Genomic DNA, 22,015 nt, shown 5'->3' on the forward strand with positions numbered 1-22,015 from the left:
ATATGCAATAAAAAGTGGATTTTATATGACAACCATGGACAACCAGCTCAGTTGTTGGACTGAGAAGAAGCTCCAAAGCACTTCCCAAAGCAACACTTGCACCAAAGAAGGGCATGGTCACTGTTTGGTGGTCTGCTGCAGGTCTGATCCACTACAGCTTTCCAAATCCTGGTGAAATCATGACATCTAAGAAGTATGCTCAGATAGTTGATGAGATGCAGCGAAAACTGCAATGCCTACAGCTGGCACTGGTCAACAGAAAAAAGCCCAATTCCTCTCCATGACAATGTCCAACCACATATCACACAACCAACACTTCAAAAGTTGAACGAATTGGGCTACAAAGTTTTGCCTCATCTGCCACATTCCCCTGACCTCTTGCCAACTGACTACCACTTCTTCACGCATCTCAACAACTTTTTTCAGGGAAAACGTTTCCACAACCAGCAAGATGCAAAAAATGCTATCTAAGAGTTTGTGAAATCTTGAAGCATAAATTTTTATGCTACAGGAATAAACAAACTTTTTTATTGGCAAAAATATGTTGATGGTAATGGTTTCTATTTTGATTAATAAAGATGTGTTTGAGCCTAGCTGTAATGATTGAAAATTCAGAGCCTGAAAGCATAATTACTTTTGCACCAACTTCTGCTGTAGAAGTGTATTTTCTTTTATCATCTATTTAGAATTATCAAATCATGCATTGTTGGAGCTGGCTGACAACTTAGAGATTTCCTAGTTTGCTTTCTTCATTTAAAAAATAAAGAAGTTAAGCTCCAAGTAGGCTAAATTGATCTTTAATTAGGTGAAATTATTTTCCCTGTGATTTCCCTTCTTCAGGTGAAGCCATCAGAACTCATTCAAGCTAGAAATCTGAGTCTTTTTTAAATTACTCTTCCTTTTTATCTTATATCCAATCAGTAAGCCACATGCTCTTTAGTTTTATATCCTACACATCTCACTAACCCATAGACACAAAGGTAGTTCAGGTCCTCATTATTGCCTCCACTCTTTTATACCACAAATATTCTTGTGCATCTTCTGCCAGCCACATACTGCACCAAATGCTGAAAATATGACAGTAATATTCTGTTTGTGGCTCCCTTGGGTTCCCACTTCCTCCTTATTTTGATCTGTGTTTGATACATTTATTGGAGACTGTCTTACATAACACAAATCTATTATGATTTCCCTTGTTCAAAACTCTTTGGCAGCTTTCTGTTACCATGTGAGATTAACATTAAGTCCATTGGTCTTTCTTAGAGTGATTTTTACCTTTATTTCAGGCTCCTTTCTTGCTCACGTTCAAGCTTTGGGTCTACCATTCCACAGATCTCCATGCCACACAGAGGTACTAACTTTTATGTAACTATAACAGGCATGTTCATTCTGTAAATGTAGAATGTTAACCTCCCTTTTTCTAGCTTATTTGGGGGAAAGTGAGGATGTCATATGTCTGATCCTGAGTCATCTCCTTGGTTGTTGCTGCCATATGAAATATGTTTTCTCCCCTGCTTTCAGCTCTAACTCTGGTCATCATTTACCCTACGACTGGGTACCACCTAATACTCCAAGATGCTTGGTTCTTCAATATAGCACTGCAGCAGCAGTGCTAGCTATAGTGGAAGGTGATACAAGGAGGATACTTCTTCCTTTATGGACCCATTCCTTAAATCTCCATAAGAATCATTGCAAAAGATAAGATTTTATGTATGTAACACATTTTATGACAGTATTGATAACTAGAGAAATTAAAATAAATGTAAACCAAACAACTTTAGATGCTAGTACAATTGTTTCTAGTATTCAAAGAAAAAATGAATACTAATCAATGCCCTCGTCCTTAGCCTTAATAATAGAAAACTTAAGAAATGCTTTGGCACATCATGTATATTCTTTAAGATTGCCATGATAGTGTGGGGTACCAATGTGCCTCTTAATTTTTTCTGTAGTTTTAGAATGAGTAATTATTAAAACACACACATGCACATATACAAATATACAAGCCCTTTATAAGGACATTAAAAATTAATGGTCTGAAACTACCTTAAGAAATTTTTTTCTATATGCAAAAATGCTTGCACTGTTTTCCCTGGCCACACTGTATGTAGAGCTGAATATTCTAATGAAGAGCAAATTTACTTTATTTTTGTAGGTCCTAGAAAATACCCAAAAGATTATTGGATTTTTTTAAAGTCGGCTGTTAAAATACCTTGACAAACAAAACCATTTATATGTTGCTCCTGTCTGGAAAATAAAAATCCACTCAAATAGTTGGACATATGAGTTTTAGAGAAGAAAGAAAGGAAATTACTCTTTTAAAACATATAGTTTTAAATGTTTTCATATACTCTTTCTCTTGCTAAAAATGTTCAAGTTGAAATGTCTTCCCTTTGATCCCTCCCTTACTCCCCTGTGCATTTACCTGATTGTCCCTCCTACATTTCTCATAAAAATCTGCACTTAACTTTACTATAACTCACCACATCTCATCACATTTATTTACATCTCTCTCACCTATGAGCTACTGTGGAGGCAAAAAGATAAGATTTTATTCATCTGTGTCTTCTAGTACTTACTGATAGTAGGCATTCAATAAATATTTTGTGAATAAATTAGAGAAGGAATACATTCCTAAAATTATACACATTAGTGACCAGATAGATAACAAAACTAAGAATTTATGACTCCTAGTCTAGTATTTTCCATAATCATATAATTTGGTCTCTAAACAGCAGTTAATCCCCAAATTGCAGGCTAGATATCCAATAAGTTTAATGAATTTTTCAAGATCACATTTATAATGTCGAACACACCATTATTTCAGTCAGGATAGATTAGGTTATGCTGCAGTAATAATCTCAAATTTTCTATGGACTGAAAAAATGAAGATTTGCTTATTGCTCCTACTACAGGTCCACCATGGGTAAGAGGAGACTATCAATATTGCCATCGAGAGACACACGTTGAAGGAGCAGCCACAGTCTTGAACATTGGGTGCATGTTCAAGTAGAAAAAAGGGAAAGAAGTATTCTGAAGAATGTCCACCAGCAATTAACTTCTCTGGTCTGGAAGATACTACTTCCACTCACTACTCATTACAGGATCCCCAGTCAACAACAAGGAGGTTGGAAAGTATAATTCTACCATGTTTCCAGATGGGAAAAGAACTGGAGATAATCATTGTTTAGCAAATATTTTCCTTAAAAATGCAAGCTGGTCGAACCTAAAGTACAATTTAAAAAAAATGCAAGCTGGTCAAGACTAATACAGAGACTTACATATCATAAGTATATCAGAGATATTTGCTAAATTGAATATAATTTTTATTTCGAGTCCAATATTCTTTCTACTAGGCAGTTGTGGGATACATTCATTTCAGACAAGATACTAAGGATGTGGGTATTTTTATTTTAAGCTAATTCAGATAAAATAAAATAAATGTGAAACCATTCAAGGAATTATACATCTTAGCTTAAGACCAAGAGATTTTGATGAAAAATAGCTGTCTTTAGTTACACAGAAGGTGATAATAAGAAAACCATGACTAAGGTTGTTCACAGATTGTTGAATACAGAGAAATAAACTTAAAGGTCAAAAAAAGTTAATTGGGGTGATTTTCATAAATGCTATATAAAAGTAGCATGACACCTTCCTCCCCTAGAAAGGGCTTTGGGGCAGGAAAGCCCAAAATTCTAGGCCTAAATTCATTCCTAAATATCAATGTAACCTCGACTCTTCTGTAGGCGTATCTCTTGCTATATAAAATGAAAATTTTATATATGGAGTAATGTATAGGACTACTTACAATTTTAAATTATGTGAGCTATGTGAGTTAACTTGTCATAACTCAGATCAGGAGTAACTTCTGTAATAGTTACAGTGGCAGTAACTGCTGTAGTGAGTACTTCCCAAAATATCAATCACATAAAATAATAGAATTCTATTTTTCACCCACCTAACAATGCTTCTGTTTTTCCACATGGCGATTCGTTGACCCAGGCTTCTCCATGTATTGGCTCTATCATTCACGGGAGCTTCAGAGTCCTCTGCTTCTAGTGGGAAATAAAGGAGAATGGAGAAACCTAAACCATAAGTGGCACACATCATTGCTGCTTAGCTTTTTTTGGGAGAATTTCTCATTGGTGAGAGCACATTACTGAAGCTTTATACAAAGGAGGCTGGAGAAATGTAGTCCCTGTCTGGAGATTCCTTTCCCAGCACCAACTTCATACCGTGGAAGTAGAGACTTGAGTTTTCTGGAGAACATATAACCCCCGATATGTATTCTCAAGTCTTTCTTGATTGCTGCCTCCCTCCATCAAAGAATTTATCACTGCTCTCTGTTGTTTCCCCTATGCGCAGACAGAATGCTATCCTGAGGTCTACATTAGTTGGTTTCCTTAGGTAACAAAAATTCAACAGCAGAGACAGCTTTTATTTTAGCCTTGTACCTTCCAGCATGTAGCCCTGTTCCAGGATATAGCAATTATTTTGTAAAAAAAGTATATATATACATATATATGTATGTATTTAGTATATAAAATTTAGTATTTAATATATATAAATATATATATACACACACATCCCCAATGTACAAATGTAAACTAAATCTCCATCTGCTATAGTCCTAACTTCATTTTTTCTCACTTGACCTCGTAGAGTGTGTTTTTCCAATTTTCTAAAATGAAATATATATACACATATATATACTAAATTAATTTACTTAGAGCCATCTCTGTCACTTTTGTGTTTTATTTCGGTATATTTGGGAAAATATTTTAATCTACAAGGACATTATTATAATATGTACCCTGCAACGCTACTGAGGACATTAGATGAGAAACATGTATTACGTGTTTAAATACAAATGATGTTTCCCATACCCTCACTCTCCACCTGGTATCACAGCCCCTTCACAAGTAGGAGATAGAGAGAAAGCGTATTTTTGAAATTCTAATGTTAGAGACAGGAATTGAAATATGCCCTCATTCCCTCAACTTATGTCCATAGACGTTGTTGTTGGTGTTTTAGTCAGAAAGACGTAAGTCATCATAGTACTTCCAGAAAGACAGAAGAATTAGATTTTGTAAACTTACAAGTAAAGACGCAAGTGCACCCTAACAAGCAGCATTTAGACTTCATAGGAAAACACCTGGGAAGATTTTGTCCAGGAGCAGCAATGAAGTATTTTGAGAAATTTAACTTTTAGGTCTTATTCAGCCCAGTCAAATATATAAACATGTACATTTATTAAGCATTTACTTTGGCTTATTCACATACATTATTTAGGAAAAAATATCAAATCATGCTTTTCAAATTACCTGCATAACTCTAGAATGTTCTAGACTGGGTATGCAGTAAGATTCCTGGGGAGCATTTTTAACTATAACATTTGGGCCATTAAATGACCAGAGCCCTTTTCTAAACATTGCTTGAATTCCAATAAATGTTTATAGAATAAATGCAACAATCATTACAAAAATTTATTTAAATTCCTTAGACTTTTTAGCTATGACAATGTAGAATTTTAGCAGAATCCAGGGATCTTGGGAAACAAAGGTGTTAAAGAAATCTCCCCATCCTTTTGTGTCCCAGAAGATGGCTTACTACAAAGAAACAGCCTTCCCTATGACTTATTTAGGGATGCATTCCTTGGTTTATCTATGACCAGTTCAGACAAAACCCTCCAAACTCCCATTCTTTTCTTCATTAATAGTTAACTGAACTGCTGGTCCTCACTGATCAATGAGAACAAAATGCTTGCTAAACGAAGTTTGTTAAAGCATCTCTGTTTCCCCTTTGAAGCACCTTCAGACTAAGCCAGCAGACAGCACCTTAACAGCACCTCCTGAGAACAGCCTCATCTCAGTAACACACTTTCTTATATACTGTCCAATCCACTGTACACCCTTTCACCCCATTTCTCCACACCCAATTTTTTCTAGCCTTGTTTACTTCTTATTATAAAAGGAAAACTCTTTTTGTTTCACCTTTGAAAACTGGCAGGTCTCATGATCTATTATAATAGTCACCCTCATTCTATCACAATAGTCTTTTCCTTTTTGCAATAATCCTTTTGAATATTTTCTTTACCCTAATTCCAGATTTTTGTTTTATTTGGTACCTGCTCTGAAAGAGGATTATTTCCCCCCGACACACACACCCCCAATGTACAAATGTAAACTAAATCTCCATCTGCTATAGTCCTAACTTCATTTTTTCTCATTTGACCTCTTAGAGTGTGTTTTTCTGATTTTCTAAAATGAAAATATTTATTAACATTCAAGTTGAATAAAAAAGGATATTTAGAGCCTATATCAAATAAATATGCTTTGCAAATAAGAGTTCCATGGCTCTGTCTTGGGGCTTGGGGAGCACTTACAGAAAAAACTGCTTTCTTGAATGTTAGGGGATACTCTGTTTTAGTTACAGTTAACTGTCTTGCCATAAGCTTGAATATGTACTGCCATCTACTGGTAAATAATACAAAATCAAATTGAAACAAATGGCACTTACTTCTTTCAGTAAGTATGTGAACACATTTGTTGAAAAAATGGTCCTCTCAACAGACCTAACAACAAATGCTTATGTTCTATATGCATAATTTATTTATTAATTCACCATGTTTAGGTATTCTTTTATCTTACATTTTCTTAAATTTTTTTTTTTGCTTTCTAAAATATTTTTAACTGATTCAGGGTTAAATATCTGAACAAGTCCAATTATTGTATTTTGTTGAATAGGATGGTACAGTTCCCAACAATACAGAACTTTGATGTTCAAACACGCAGTCTGCTGACCACACTTTAGGTACCAGAATCATCTGGGAGCTTGTTAGGAATGCAGAATCTCAGACCTCCTCCCAGACCCTCTTAGAATCTGCACTTTAACAAGATGATTAGGCGACCAGTTTTCACATCAGAAGTTGAGAAGCCCTGACATGAAGTATTGTATAGCATTGTACAGGCAAAAAACACTAGTCTGAAGTCTTAAAAATCAAAAACAAAGAACAAAGAAACTCATCATCCTGGAATCATTTTTTATTTTTCAATCTCGAAATGGACTTCATCCTGCAATTAAAATATTTTGAATCACTATAAGATCAATTGAAGCAGTTATGAAACAAATTATAATGAAACACAATTAAGAAAGATACCCTAGAGCTAAATGTTAATATTATACATTTGTGCATATTGGAATTCATTTTTCTGTTCAGCATCATTGATGAGACTTTCCATAAGATTAATTACTGAGACAGCTATGCCAATGCCAGCAGCCTCCCAAGAAAGTCAAGAAACAGTCGAAGAAAAGACACAAAGTAAGTAGTTAAGAATTAAGAGTAAAGTCAATGAGGAGTGCTAAACTTCATGCACATGCACATACGTCACATATGTACATAGAAACACACACACACACACACACACACACACACACGAGTCATCTCCCAATATCACAGACCACAGGAGCCAAAATTTAAAGGCTCCCTGGCTCTCTGCAGATCATACAGTCACTGGTATTAGAAAGAGACTCCATTGCTCAAGTGATTTTATTTAGTGTGCCAGAGGCCTCTTGCTTGAAAAAGAAACACAGATAACTAAGTGTACATTCAACATAAAGGGCACAGTCTTTTTTTTTTTTTTTTTTTTTTTTTGAGACAGAGTCTTGCTCCCACGCTGGAGTGCAGTGGTGTGATCTCCACTCACTGTAACCTCTACCTCCCAGGTTCAAGTGATTCTCATGCCTCAGCCTCCTGAGTAGTTGGGACTTCAGGCACAAGCTACCATGCCCAGCTATTTTTTTTGTATTATTTGTAGAGATAGGGTTTCACTACATTGGCCAAGATGACCTCCATCTCTTGACCTCATGATCCGCCCACCTCGGCCTCCCAATGTGCTGGGATTACAGGCGTGAACCACTGTGCCTGACCCAGTCTTCTTTTTGTTCAAGTTGTATATATTATCATTGTCTTTGAATTTATTGGGACCTTCATTATGATTAGCACACAGTCATTTTTTAAAAATGTTTCATGTGTGCTTGAAAATGGGCATTTTCTACTTCTTAGGTGCTAAATAGATACATAAATCAAACTTGTTCATTGTTAATTATATTGTCCATATTGTCTACATCATGATTATTTCACTGTCTGATTGACTGGTAAAAGTACATTAATATCTCCCATTATAATGATAAATTTTTTTTCTCTTCCAGTAGATTTTGCTTCCCATATTTTAACACTATTTTACTAGACTGTTTATATTTTCCTCATAAATTTATTATTTTATAATATATTGTGACCCTCTTTATTCTTAATAACATTCTTCACCTTAAATTCTGTATAATTTAATATGACGTGAAGTGGGCTAAACTTCACAGGTTAAGAGTTAGGAGTCCCTAGAGCAACTTTTACTTCTGACCAGTTGGTGACAAATTAGAGTGTTTCAACAACCATTCTAAGGTTTAAATTACAACTACTCGAGAAAAATTCATAGAACTCACTAAAAGAAAGTGTATTACTTAAAGTTATAGTTTTAATGTATGAAAAGGATACAAATTAGAAGAGATGCGTACAGAGAGTTCCAAACACAAAGCTTGCATCATTTCTCAGCATCAAAGTGTGATGATACTCAAGAGTATTGCCAACCAGGGAAAGCTCACTGAGCTTCAGTGTTCAGAGTTTTGTTTTGTTTTCTTTAAATCAGACTCTAACTGTATAGACACAATTGACTGAATCACTGTCCACTAACTCAACTATGGTTATTTCTCCATTTCACAAGGGTTAGCCTAATATAAAAATATAAAGTTGACCTTTCCAGTATGGCCAAACCCAACCTGAGTCAACTCCTTAGCATAAACTACCTAGGAGCTAACCATCAGTCACCTCACTGGTATAACTCTCTATCAAGTGTGGTCTAACAGGCTCACCATAACAAAGACACTTCAATTACTTGGAAAATTCAAAGGGTTTAGAGACTATCTCCTAGGAGTCAAGACAAAGGCCAGCCTTCTCTTCGGGTAAAGTTAGTTCTTCACCACACAGGTACTAATATTGCCACTCTAACTTTCTTTTTATTATGAATGGCCCACAAAGTATAAAATAAGATAGTAAAAATATCCAAATATTTCAGTAACCACAGTAAATGCAAATGCATGAAGCTCAGTATTAAACTTTGTCTTACTGAAACAAAATAATTCTTGCTATTTACAAGAGCCAAATGTAAATCATATGGACACATCATCAGGATAAGTGCAAATTAAAACCACAATGAAACACCACTATGCGTTCACCAGAAGAGGCAAAATTAAAAAGACTAATAATACGTAATAATAATAATCTTCATCTAAGCAGTGATTACATGGGAATATACACTCACCTGTAACGTGTATAAGTAGAAATTATCTAGCTATATGTTAAAGATATATGCATTTTTGTATATGTTATATCTCAATAAAATAATTTTTAAAACATGAATAGCAAAAGACATTTGCTCTCAGGACACCCTCATATTCTAGTTTCACTCATCAAAATCTGCTTTCAGCTGGTTTCAATTCACTGACAAAAGCAGAACTGCCTACTAGACAGGCTATTAGAGAATGTGGGGAAATAGAGAATGAGCCCAGAACAAAGCAAGAATATTGATATTATTACTCAAAGTTAATTTAGTTGAACAGAGACATCTCAGTGCTTAGGTTGAGAAAGAGGGATAAGATAGGATAAGGAATGAAAGAAGGAAATAAGGTTGAATGCAGGAGTACTGGCTAGAAAGTTAGGAGGGCTGTGAAATCAATGTTCTGCTTCAGAATCATGGACCTAGCTAGACAACTAGTACAGTTTTTATTCACATAAGTCAGTGAAGTAGTGAGAAAGGCACACTGAACACTGACAGATACACCATTGAAACTTTGGATGCATCTCACATAGTAGTATGGCCCAGTTATAGGGAAATAGTTAACTGTGGCATATCAGCATGTCCTCCTCCTGAATCTAGCAAATTCCCACGTGTCCAGTTGAAGGCTTCCTTTCTCCAGTCGTATTAGGTTTCTAGGGCTGCCATAGCAAAATACCACAAAATGACTTAACAGAAATGCTTTGTATCACAGTTGTGGAGGTCAGAAATGGAAAATCAGTGTCAGCAGTGCTGTGCTCTCTCTGAAAGCACTGGGGAAAACTCTGATCCAGACCTCTCTCCTAGTTTCTGGTAGTTTCCTGGCTTGGGACAACATAATTCCAATATTCATGTGGTATTTTTCCTGTTATCATTTGCCGGTGTCCACATTTTTCCTTTCTATAGGAACACAGACATAATAGACCAGAGTCCACCCTAATGACCTAATCTTAAATTGATAATCATCAAAGACCCTATTTTCAAATAAGGTCACACTTGACAGGTATTGGGAATAAAGAGTTCAGCATCTTTTTGGGGATGCAATTCAACACATAACACTAGTCCTCTGTCTTAATACTGACACGGCAATGTCCTTGAACTTTTATCTTAATTAAGTGGCTGAGACCAAGACCTCCTTCCTAGAATCTCCTTTGTGCTATCTTTTGTGGACAGATTGAGATTGCATCATTCATGTCTACAAATAAATGACTTGTCCATTCTCCTCTTCAAGGAGCTAGCAGTTGTTTCAGCAATGACTCATAAAATTCCTAGCAAATTATCACTTGCTAATATCAAAGATCTTAAGGAATCTGGATCTCCAGGCATGCTGTCATAGGGTAGATATAGGCAAAACCTCTGGTTAATGCACATTACACAATGGAGGTGGGGAGGGAGAAATGGAAATGCTAGCATCTCTTGAACTGTTGACCTTCTTTATCCCCAGTTCCATTACGTAAATTCAAGCCTTACCATCTTCTGCCTGGATTATTTTAATAACCTCCTAATGGGCTTTCTATCTCCAATCTTGTCCACCTCTAATCCATTCTCCACATTAGACCCAGAATGATCTTTTTAAGTCACCACTCCCCTCCTTAAAACCCTATCTTAGCTCAAAACTGTTCTCAGGATAATGTTCCAAATTCCTATAATGCTTTTTCAGGCACTTATTTAAATGAAGTTCAATTCTTTAAATTCACCTTGCACTCTCTGTCTCTTAGGAAATTGCTCCTGCTTTTGTTTCTGCCTGGAATTCACTTTCACCACTGTCCCTCACTGCAAGTAGCTAAGTCATTTGAGCCTTTCATCATGGCATAAATCTTTCCTGCGTCTCCAAAGGACAGATTAGGTGTTATCTTCCGCTACCATTAAATAATGCCACAGCACTCCGTACCAGTACTTAACTCTTATTACACCTTTTATTACTCTATTGTAATTATCTGGGCATCCCTCTGTTTCCCCAACTATTGTCTAAATTTCTTCCTGGACAGCATCATATGTTATCTTGTTCATGGTTCTCTTCTTAATGCCCAGCAGAGTACCCTACACATAGTACTCAGTAAAACTGTCTAATTTATCTAATTTTACTAATTTATTTTAATTTTACTAATTCAATAAAATAGTAAAATAATCAAATTATTCAGAAAAAAATATATTTTTTGCTGCCAATATTTATTTTTCTGCGAATAAAAGTGCCCCAAACTCATTTTTAGATGATCAGTTTCACTAATTTTAACACAATGAGGTATTGCTCTAAAGTTATCAACTAAAAAGAAGTAACATTTGATGTAGAATAATCTCATATTTGATTCCATCCAAATAGGGGTAGTTGCTAATCTCCCCAGAGCACTTCATTATAAGTTGGCCAGACTTAAAAGGCTTAGACACCAAAAGTGCATAACTAAAACAGATGTCTCTCTCAGAAAGTAAGCTTTCCCAGCACAATAAATTTTACTGTGCTTTGCTTCAGAACACAGAAATGCATGACATGCAAGAAAAATGTGTGAAATACAACAGGTATTTTGAGATACTTACAAAGAAAGAGGCATAGAAGTGAGGCTTTGAACAAAAGCTCTTTTGTTTTGTAAACCAACTTGCGTTCACACACACAACTATGCTCCACTTACTAGATAGGAAAGTGTGATTTTTTTTTTTTAAGGAGAGAAATAAATACAGTATTTTATAGGATCTTTTCTCCCTCCCTTTCACAACTGGAATATGAAACTACGTAGTCCTTCAGAACACTTTATGTTACCTTTAAAAAATGAAAACAAAACAAAAAGCACTTTTCTTTTTGTAAAATAAAGAAACATAAATATGATGATTTGGTGTATTTCTGCAAACAAAGTCCATAATCTGAAGCCTTCAGAGAAATAAAATATTGCTACAAGCTAATAGTTTCTTACTTGTAGCTATATGCCAGGACACCTAACAAAAGCATGTCCAGTCAAGAGGTTGACATTGTTTCAAAGTGAGGCCATTAATCTGGTGACAGCACTCCATTAAACTAACTCTGCAAATCATTTTGTTGGAGGAGTGAACTATTGGAGAGAGAGTGAGACCCTTGTTGACTGTCATTATTGACTAATTACAGCATGATTACTTAGGGACAAGCCAATTGTTTGCATCATGTAGAAAGATAACAAAGATAAAGACACTCCGCTTTGGAGGAACTCAGTTGTCTAAGGGGATTCATTTCTCTTCTGCCTTTTTCAGTAAATAAGGACAAAAAAATCCTGTTCTACCATGTGGATGGAGGGAAGATTTCATTTAAGGTAACATAATTAATATAGCACATTTTTAGTCTATAAATAAGCTGTATGTACATTTTGGTAGCATTCTGAGTAATTTACTATCTACTATTTTCACTTTACACCCTATATAGTAAAATATTGGTCTATCAGAAAATAGAGTTTTTTACATTTTTGTTTCCAGTTGAGAGATAGGACAGTAACAGTCAGAAAAATGTTGATCTAATGAAATAAATCAAATATCTTTTATGGTTGCATTTACCAGCATTTTAAACTAAGTTTGTCATTAGAAAATTTCATGAGATTTGTTTGGAACTGTTCTCCCAAAAGTATACTCAATTCTTGATGATCTAAGAGAGCAAACCGAAGGAAATAGCTAAGATAACTAAATCTACAAATCCCTTCCTTGTCTAAACTTCTAACAAATTTAACAAAACAACTTCATGTCAAGTTGATACGTTAATGAGCAGCAAAATGACCAGAGTGAGTAGTAAAACAGAAAAGAAACAGAAACAAGGACTCTGGAAAATTTGTTAGCAGCATTATTGACCCAAATATTCCTTTATGAGGCAGCAGGGAAGTGGAGGAGGATTATTTCATTAAATAAAATGCAGGTGAAAGTTTGTTATTTTTGGATGGAGGCCAACCAAACATGGATACAAAGGTCTTATATATTATGAGACAGATTCTCTAATATGTCATGATATATAAGAGAATAAATGAGCAGATCTTATGGTGTAGTAGAGTAAAAATTTAGTTTCTGTAACTGTGAAACAAGGAAGTAATTAGTTAAGCATTTTTAGCCTTTTATAAAATATCCCCTAAGTGCTTTATAGGTACTATATCAAGCTGTAGGTATAGTGGTCATTAAGACAGGTACAGTTATTTCTTTCAAGAATTTATTTAAACAGACATTAAGAACGTTATTATAATTAATCAATTATTAGTTAACATTATGAAAAATCTATGAGGAAATAAAGGGTGCTATGAAATCACAAAACAAGGAACTGACTGAGTCTGAGAGGGAAATATCCTCTGGGGAAGTGCAATCTGAAGATCACCAGGTGGTAATTTAATTTAACAAACCTTTATTGAGCCTTTGCTGTATGTGAGAAACTATAACACACTCTGCACGTATTTTTGCATGTGTATAGAACTACACTTTTTGATAATAAGAGGTGGTTATACAATGAAGGAGTGCAAAGTCATTCACAAATAACTATAAGAGGAAGCAGAAAGCATTGCCACCAAAACTTGTCTTGATAAGTTTTGGGACTATCAGAAAAGAAAAAATTGCTACTGCTTCATTTTCTTGATACGATTAGTTACATTAAATTGAAAGAAGACATTGATCAGATTATCTGAGTAACAATGGCAAAAAACATACTTCTCTATGGCTTCCCAAGACCAGGCAGGGGTGACAAAGGCTGAATGAACAGCTTGTATACTGTAAGTGATAATACTAGAGAGAGAGAGAGTCCTCACGACACATCTTTCAGGATCAGATCCTAAAATAAAATGAAAACAATGGTCTCAAGGATTCTTTGGAGCTGGATGTTTTATTGGGCCATACATAGTTATTGGGTTGTTAATTTGGGGACATGAAACTCAAGTTCTACTGGTTCCAAAAGCTTCCATTTTATTTATTATTTTTTGTTGATAGGGTGAGTTAGTACCACCCTTAGGTCAATTTTTTATTTAGGAAAAATGGTAGAAACCTGTCAAGCTCTTTATTAGACTTTATATCAACAGAAATCCTGAGGTCCATAAATCTGACAATATTAAATGTAAGAGAAAGTACTTCAATGATGGCTGAACTGGTAATGGATATTCATGTAAAACAGTATTTGTAATTTGTCAAATGAATTCAATGAACACATTAGTTTGATCCTTTTTTTAAACAAAAATTTGAGAGACTTCCTAGGTGAAGATCACCACATTAATCATGATAACAACCATCGTTTACTAAGTGCTAACTATGTGGCACACCATGATTAAAACATGTAATAGGCTGGGCGTGCTGGTTCATGCCTGCAATCCCAGCATTTTGGGAGGACAATGTGGGCAGATCACCTGAGGTCAGGAGTTCGAGATCAGCCTGGCCAACATGGTGAAACCCTGTCTCTAGGAAAAATACAAAACTTAGCTGGGTGAGGTGGTGGGCGCCTGTAATCCCAGCTACTCGGGAGGCTGAGGCAGGAGAATCACTTGAACCCAGGAAGCGGAGGTTGCAGTGAGCCAAGATTGTGTCACTGCACTCCAACCTGAGCCACAAGAGAGAAACTGCATCTCAAAAAACAAAACAAAACAAAACAAAAACATGTAATAAACATAATCTCCTTAAACTCCCTCAATCCATAAGGAATGCAATAGTCAACCTACACATGAGGAGGCTCCTTTATTTATTGTCATTCAAAAAACATATTTTATACCAGACATATTTCCATACTCTTAGTATGCAGCCTAGAAAGGTTATTGAAAAGTGCTGGGAGCTATACTCAATGAGTAGTAGACTAGGAGTTGAACCCATAATTGCCTCTACCATGTTACTTTCTTCAGCAGTTAACGGCAGTCAATCTTCAAAGCTTAATTGAATTTTTATTTGTAAGTACTGAGTTACAACGTTCAGAGATCAAGGGAGAAAAGAGATCTGTTGAGGAGGAATATGCTTGTGGTTTTCCCAGTTACGTTTTTTTATAGCTGCAGAAGCCTCACCTGCTACAGTGGGCCCCCTCTATCCATCACCTGCTATGCGGAACAGATTCCATGAACACTATGATCTGCATATATTGTTTTCTTAAATTTCCACAGGACTTTTAAAGTGACTAAATATTAAAAATAAAATTAAGAAGTATTTTTAAGGTTTTTTTAACCCATCCATCTGATTCAGTGGACATTTTAAAAATATATGTTTTTATGCTGTATCGCCTCCTTTCTGCTTTGCTGGGAAGTAATTCTTTGCCTTCTTTATTTCTATAGCTCTGATATATGGACTTATCACTTAAATAAGTCAATTAAATCCATAAGAGCTATTAGCCTACTGGTTCAATGATGATGTGCCAAGATTAAAGTAAATCAACTATGGCTCAAGATACTGGCAATGAATGAAGCAGAATTTTGGCGTATGTCTATATTTACACACTTGATGAAGGAATAAAAAAGATATTCCATGGCTAATGCAGTGCATTGTAGTAGTGACTAATCTTAGATTTAGTCACTTTTAGGATTAGCAGCTCCAGAGTCCCATCTTTTCCTTTCTCTATTTTTGCACAGTTTTCCAACAAATCAATTCCTTATTCACAGAAAGTGTATTTAATATCATTAAAATTAAGAGTCTTAAACCTGTATATCATGATGCTGTTGGTTTTCCATTTTAAATATGCATTCATATTTTTATTAGACAATTACTTAGAATGCTGAACAAATGCCTCTGTGAAAATTTGGCCAATTATGTCAAATCGTCAAGACAAATGTGACCCCTCTGAAAGATCTAGTTTTGTAAACAATGGAGAGAAAACTATTGATCAGAAAACAGATCATTATCTGAGTCTTACAGATTTACTTTTAACAATAAGATTGTTGATTTTTTTGCTATTATAAACAGTTAAATTGAATGAAAAATATACTCTGTGGTCTAAAAATGAAAATTTTCAAAGATACTTTTACAATTTTGAGTATGTTCATCTGAAAATATGTTCTTGTGATAATTTTTAGCCTAGCCATTTAGCTAAGGTTAAAACAAAGAATACAATTTATTTTTATGTTTATTTGAGTTTTGCCTTTTCAATTTGTTTCATATTGTTTACATGTTTTAGCTATTTTTCATAGTAGGTCAATTCATTTCAAATACAGAAAATGTTCTCCTTTCTCCATTTTTTCTCATTTCCAGCTTGGGAAACTTACTACAGCTGATATGAGACAGAAATTGATACACTTGGTGCTGTTAACAACACTCATCAATTGTCAGCTATGTACGCAGTATCAAATTGCATTAGACAACGTAGAAAGATATAAGAAGGGGGACATTTTTCTTCTGCCTTCATTGAAAGTACAATCTAATGAGATTTATATAATACACACCCATGGAAACATATGATACACTAGAGAAACACTTTACACATATTTAACAAACTCAAGCACCCAATTAATTATAGAGAAATGTCTTCATTTTTTTGTTCAAAAAACATTCATTAGGATTCTATGGCTAACAATGTTAGGAACAATAAATTTCAAAAGGGTCACAAAAGACCCAAGCATCTATAACAATAACATGGTAGTTAATTTTACAGAATGCCTAATGCATGCCAAACCCTGGAGCTTTATGTGCAGTCTCATTCCTCACGACAACGCTGTATGCAGAGTTTAGCCCTGTTTTCCACATGAGGTAACTCAGGCTTAGAGAAATTAAGTGTTTAGTCAGGTTATATAGCTAATAATGGCTGAGTAGGGATTGAGAACAAATTATTCCAAGTCCAAAGTCCAAGCTTTTCCCATGTTCCCATACAAGCTCTGGAGTTGCTTTACCTGGCTAATCTATTCTGAACAACTTTTTTTTTTTTTCTGTTATACTGCCTATATTTACCCTCTAACCTCAGCACACTATTATCCCTTTCTTTTGTACCTTTCTCCCCATTGTAAGCTGTTATCAACTGGGCATCACAAGTATCACCAGTGCCACCACCAGTATCAGTAGCAGAGCACAACTTCCTGAGCGCTGCAAACTCCATTTCCCTGGATGCGCTTCTTCAGGAGCGCTGGTCCTGTTTGCTTTTGCGGGAACATTCACACCATTTGGAAGATAGAAATGAAACCGAGACTCCCTTGTTCTCCTCTAGGGGTGCTCAGGCTTCCTGCAGAACTTGTGTTCCACGTGTCCACCTGTGCTTCAGTCTGCAGTAGTGAGTGATGGCTGTCCAGGCCTCCAGCTGTGCTCTGAGGCATTTCCCCTTCAACTCCTCACACATTCATTAAACACTGAATCTTCAAATAAAAACCTTTACACCAAAATACTTTACCAAGCTGAGACTGACACACACTCTTCAATCTACAAAGCCCCCCTTTTTCACCTTCATCTATGTAATTGCAAACAATTTTTAGGAGGCAATTCAAGGGGAAAGAATACTATCACTTATTGAGCAGCTTTTGTGTCTGACAATGTGTGCTAAGTTGTTTGCATCACATCTGGTTTTACATCCAGTAAGTCTTTATATCTAAAGTCACTTCTCACTCTTCTGAGCATCATCAGTATTAACTGATTTAATTCAACAAATGTTTACCAAGTTCCTATTATATATCAAGTACTGCGTTGCTTACTGATGAGAAAATAATAAGAAGGCAGGTCTCTACCCTCAAGAACCTTAAAGTCTATGAAAATAAAGTCAATGGAAAAATATATTACTATATGATGAAAAATAATGACAGAGATGTATAAGGCCCGATGCACATGTGGGAAGGACACCAGACTCAAATGGAAGTAGGAAGGTGGAGTGATACTGAAAAATTTCCAAGTTAGTTATATGAAGGCGGCCTATTAATTATGAATATGGGTAAGCCAAGACCAGTAGCTTCCAGGGCAACGCCTCCCAGCCTGGCATTCTGTGGTCTGTTTGAGCAGGACCACCGAACCTTGGGAGGAAACACCGGTCCTGAGCAGGGCTAATTCATTCTGCATTTCAGCCTCAGTCACTTGGTCACCATTCCCCACTTCCGGACCCGCTACTACTGTCCTTTTACCCAGCCCTCCCTTGCTGTCCTTCAGTTGCCTCTGCTAGGGACTGGCCTGTCCCTTTACTACCTAAGTCATCATCAGGTCGGGTCGCCCATCTTCCCTCCAATCGGCCCTTCAGAGTTCTCAGGAATCGCTGTTCCTTCCTGCCTTTGGACTGGCCCAGGTCCTCCTCCGCCCTCCACGCAAAGGCCTCCTCCAGGGGACTACCAGTCCCTCAGCCCTGAGGTCCCTCCATCCAAACGGAGTATTCCACCAGGGCATATGACCTACCCACCCGAAAACTGAAGGGGGCGGGGATGAGCTCTGTGACTCTGAATGCTACCTTTTAAATACTGTCAGTGTTTCATAATTAAAGGAACTCTGGGGTAAAGATCTTAAAAAAAAAAAAAAAAAGACCCAGCACAGCCATGCCAGTGGGTTGTGCCGAAGACCAGTAGCTTGAGGGTACAGAACACTCCAGTGGCTATATGTGACTAGAACACAGAGTAAATGCCTAGTGGAAAAGAGGCTGAAGGCAGATAGAGAAACTAAATTTTAAAGGGCTTTCAGATGCTAAGTTGCTTAGATTTTTAACCTGAAGGCAATGGGGAGGCATTAAGGGTTTATTTTTTTTAACTAAGGAGTGTAGGTATAGGTTTATATTTTAGAAAGATGAATGAATCTGAGGTGTAGGGCCAGAAGAGCTGGAAGGAGAAGGGTTAAGGGGCTGCATTGCAGTACATCCAAGTGAAAGACGATGAAGGTCTGAACTAGTGATGTAGAGAAGTACTAAAGATATTGATTTAAATATTTTAACTGGAAATGGGCTGTAGACTGTTTAGATGAATGGGATAGTGGAGCAGTGGAATCTAGGATGATGCCTCCGTGTCTGCCTTGGATGATGAGATCCTAGAGGAAAGCAGTCCCAGTGGGGTGAAGGAGGAGATGAGGATGCATTTGGTTATAGTTTATGTGCCTACCAGGCTTTCTAATCGAGATACCCAGATGATATTTCTGCCTGATTTAATTGAGATCTACTACATACTCTCTTTAACTGTACTTTACAATTTTATATGTACTTTTAATCTAATCAAGTTTTTTTCTTTTTAAATTCCTTAAAGAAGGCGTGTTACCTTACAGTCCTTTGCATCCATCACAGGCCAAGAACAGTCTATTGCTTATAGTGGTTGCTCAGTTAGGATCTGGTTCTTGACAAATGCATTGGTTAACTGCTATAGAATGGCCCTGCTATATACTGAGTTAAGTTGGATACAGTTTACCTGAGAGGGCTTTACAAAGGTTTTCTGTGTGAAGGTAGAAAGGCAGAAGCATGGTGCATTATGAAAATCTTTCTACCCTAAGTTTTTTAATGTGTACCCTCAATACTCAGTATCTTAGAAACTATTACTCAAATATATTTTAAGAACAAAGATTATGTCTTATTTTATCCTCATTTTATCCCAAGCTACTTTCATGGCACATAGTAGGTATTCAACAAATATATGTTGAATAGTGCATGAACCACAATCACTAGGTCACAGTTACTGTACCAAATTACATTCTGAAATCTCATATTTAATAATAGCTATGTGAAAATAATAGATAGAATTCATGTAATTTTTACTGTCCAATAATCACAAAGTATCTTTGTTTGTTATCTTTATATTTGTAGTTGGAGTCTGTCCCTTTATATCTGAGCAATTCTGCCTCCATCTGCTAGTGATGCCAGATGGAGGAGAGGCAGAGAGACCAAGAGATTAATGAAGCAACTCATCAAGTTGTTTGAAAGGCAAAAATACATAAGAAAATCAAATCTGTTGAGATGCCCTTTAAAGAGCAATGGTTGTATGTCGTATATGTTTAAAGTTTCTAGAGACACACAAAAAAAAACCACTAAGAAAATTTCTAGGAGAGAAAATTGTTAATGACTTGTAAGACATCCATTCTGGAAAAACACAGGGTATCATCTTCTCCCCAGTGTCTGTGTTAACACCCTGGTGGCAAAGGAAATTAACTCTTTCTGACCACAAGGGTGAAATTAACTGCACTGGGGAGTACAAATCCATTAGTGGAAATGGTTCCCCATGGCTCTTACGTGGTGATAGGCTCACACACCATGAAATCAGGGTGCAAGGTAGTCTTTTCAAAGGAAAGCCAGTACTTAAGAACAAAGATATTGCCTGTAATTTATAGGAGGAAAAGAAAGGCAAAATGAGGTGAACTCTGCTGGATCTTGCCATTCTTTGGAAAGCAGTAGTGAAAATGGAGGGGAAAAAACTCATGCACAACATTTTAGGACAGTGTCAGATCTCAGCCAGTGAGAGATTTAAAAAAAGTTCCTCAGATGGTGTTGTAATGCAGTAAGTTTTATTACACAACTCATCAATACAAAGTATATTCTAGTACAAATAAATTCATTTTAAATGTTGATTACATACATTTGCATGACAAAGAAATAGTATTGATAACATTACAAATGGAAAAATACATAATGAGAAAAATGTTATTTATTTATTTTAACTTTTATTTTATGTTCGGGGTATATGTGCAGGTTTGTCATATAGGTAAACTCATGTCATGGAGGTTTGTTGTACAGACTATTTCATTACTCAGGTATTAAGTCTAGCACCCATTAGTAATTTTTCCTGATCCTCTCCCTACTCCTACCCTTCACCCTCCAATGGGTTTCAGTGTCTGTAGTTCCCTTCTTTGTGTCCATGAGTTCTCATCTTTTAGCTCCCACTTGTTAATGAGGACATGCAGTACTTGGTTTTCTGTTCCTACATTACTTTGCTAAGGATAATGGCTTCTAATATATTTTAAAAGCAGCTGAAGCAGTGAATACATCAGCATACCACCCAAACAAATATTCTTAATAAAATAATTATGGAAACTTACTCATTAGCCTTACATAATTCCCCTTTCTAAAGAAAATTTTAGGTGATTGTGACCAAGAAAGTGTAAATACTAATTTTTTCATTTCTATTTGCTTAGCTCTCCTTCTCAGGTTCTGGTGAGTCAAGTGCCACGTAGATCTGTAGTGGACCTCAATTTCTCCCTGAGCCTAACATTATTTTTCTTCACATTTAATTTCTCAAGGTCAATTCTTTCATTTGTTTAAAAATAACGATCCTAGTAAGAATTGAGTTCAAATTATTTGTTAAATTTGGCTCACTTGACAGAATATAAGACTTTCAAAATGTAAGTAATTTTATTTAGTAAGAGCCACAAGCAGGTCAGACCTGAAAGGTGATATGGGGAGAAAAGACAGAATTATATTATAGTACTGGGGCTTTCTTGCTGGATACTTTAGGAACACATGTCTTTTTTCAACTTCCAAGAATTACGGTCACCATGAATAGTCTCTATTCACTCATTTATCCCTTACTTATTCAACAGACATTCTTAATGTCTCATAAATGCCAATCACTATACAAATTTCTAAATGTAGATGGCACAGGTCTTAAATTTCCACATAGATGTACACACACACACACACACACACACACACATATACACACACACATACATAAAGTCCTCACTTAACACTGTCAATAGATTCTTAGAAACTTTGACTTTAGAGAAAACAGTGTAACAAAATCAATTTTACCATAGGTTAATTGATAGTAAAAAGAGTTAAGTTCTTATGGCATATTTCTGGTCACAAAAACATG

At 35.9% G+C, this 22,015-nt stretch overlaps 1 protein-coding gene across 1 annotated transcript in view; it reads right to left on the minus strand.

Annotated features, from left to right (window-relative positions):
* Window positions 1-22,015, minus strand: part of LRRIQ3 (leucine rich repeats and IQ motif containing 3) — a 287,561-nt gene that overhangs the window by 87,962 nt on the left and 177,584 nt on the right. Inside the window, exon 8 of the mRNA XM_021667704.2 lies at window positions 3,959-4,055. Within this exon, the coding sequence (XP_021523379.2) occupies window positions 3,959-4,055 (97 nt within the window). The remainder of the gene's footprint in view (window positions 1-3,958; window positions 4,056-22,015) is intronic.

The sequence above is a fragment of the Aotus nancymaae genome, unplaced genomic scaffold (genome assembly GCF_030222135.1).
Source record: "Aotus nancymaae isolate 86718 unplaced genomic scaffold, 86718_ANA_hifiasm-v0.15.2.pri h1tg000007l, whole genome shotgun sequence".
Classification (NCBI taxonomy): domain Eukaryota; kingdom Metazoa; phylum Chordata; class Mammalia; order Primates; family Aotidae; genus Aotus; species Aotus nancymaae.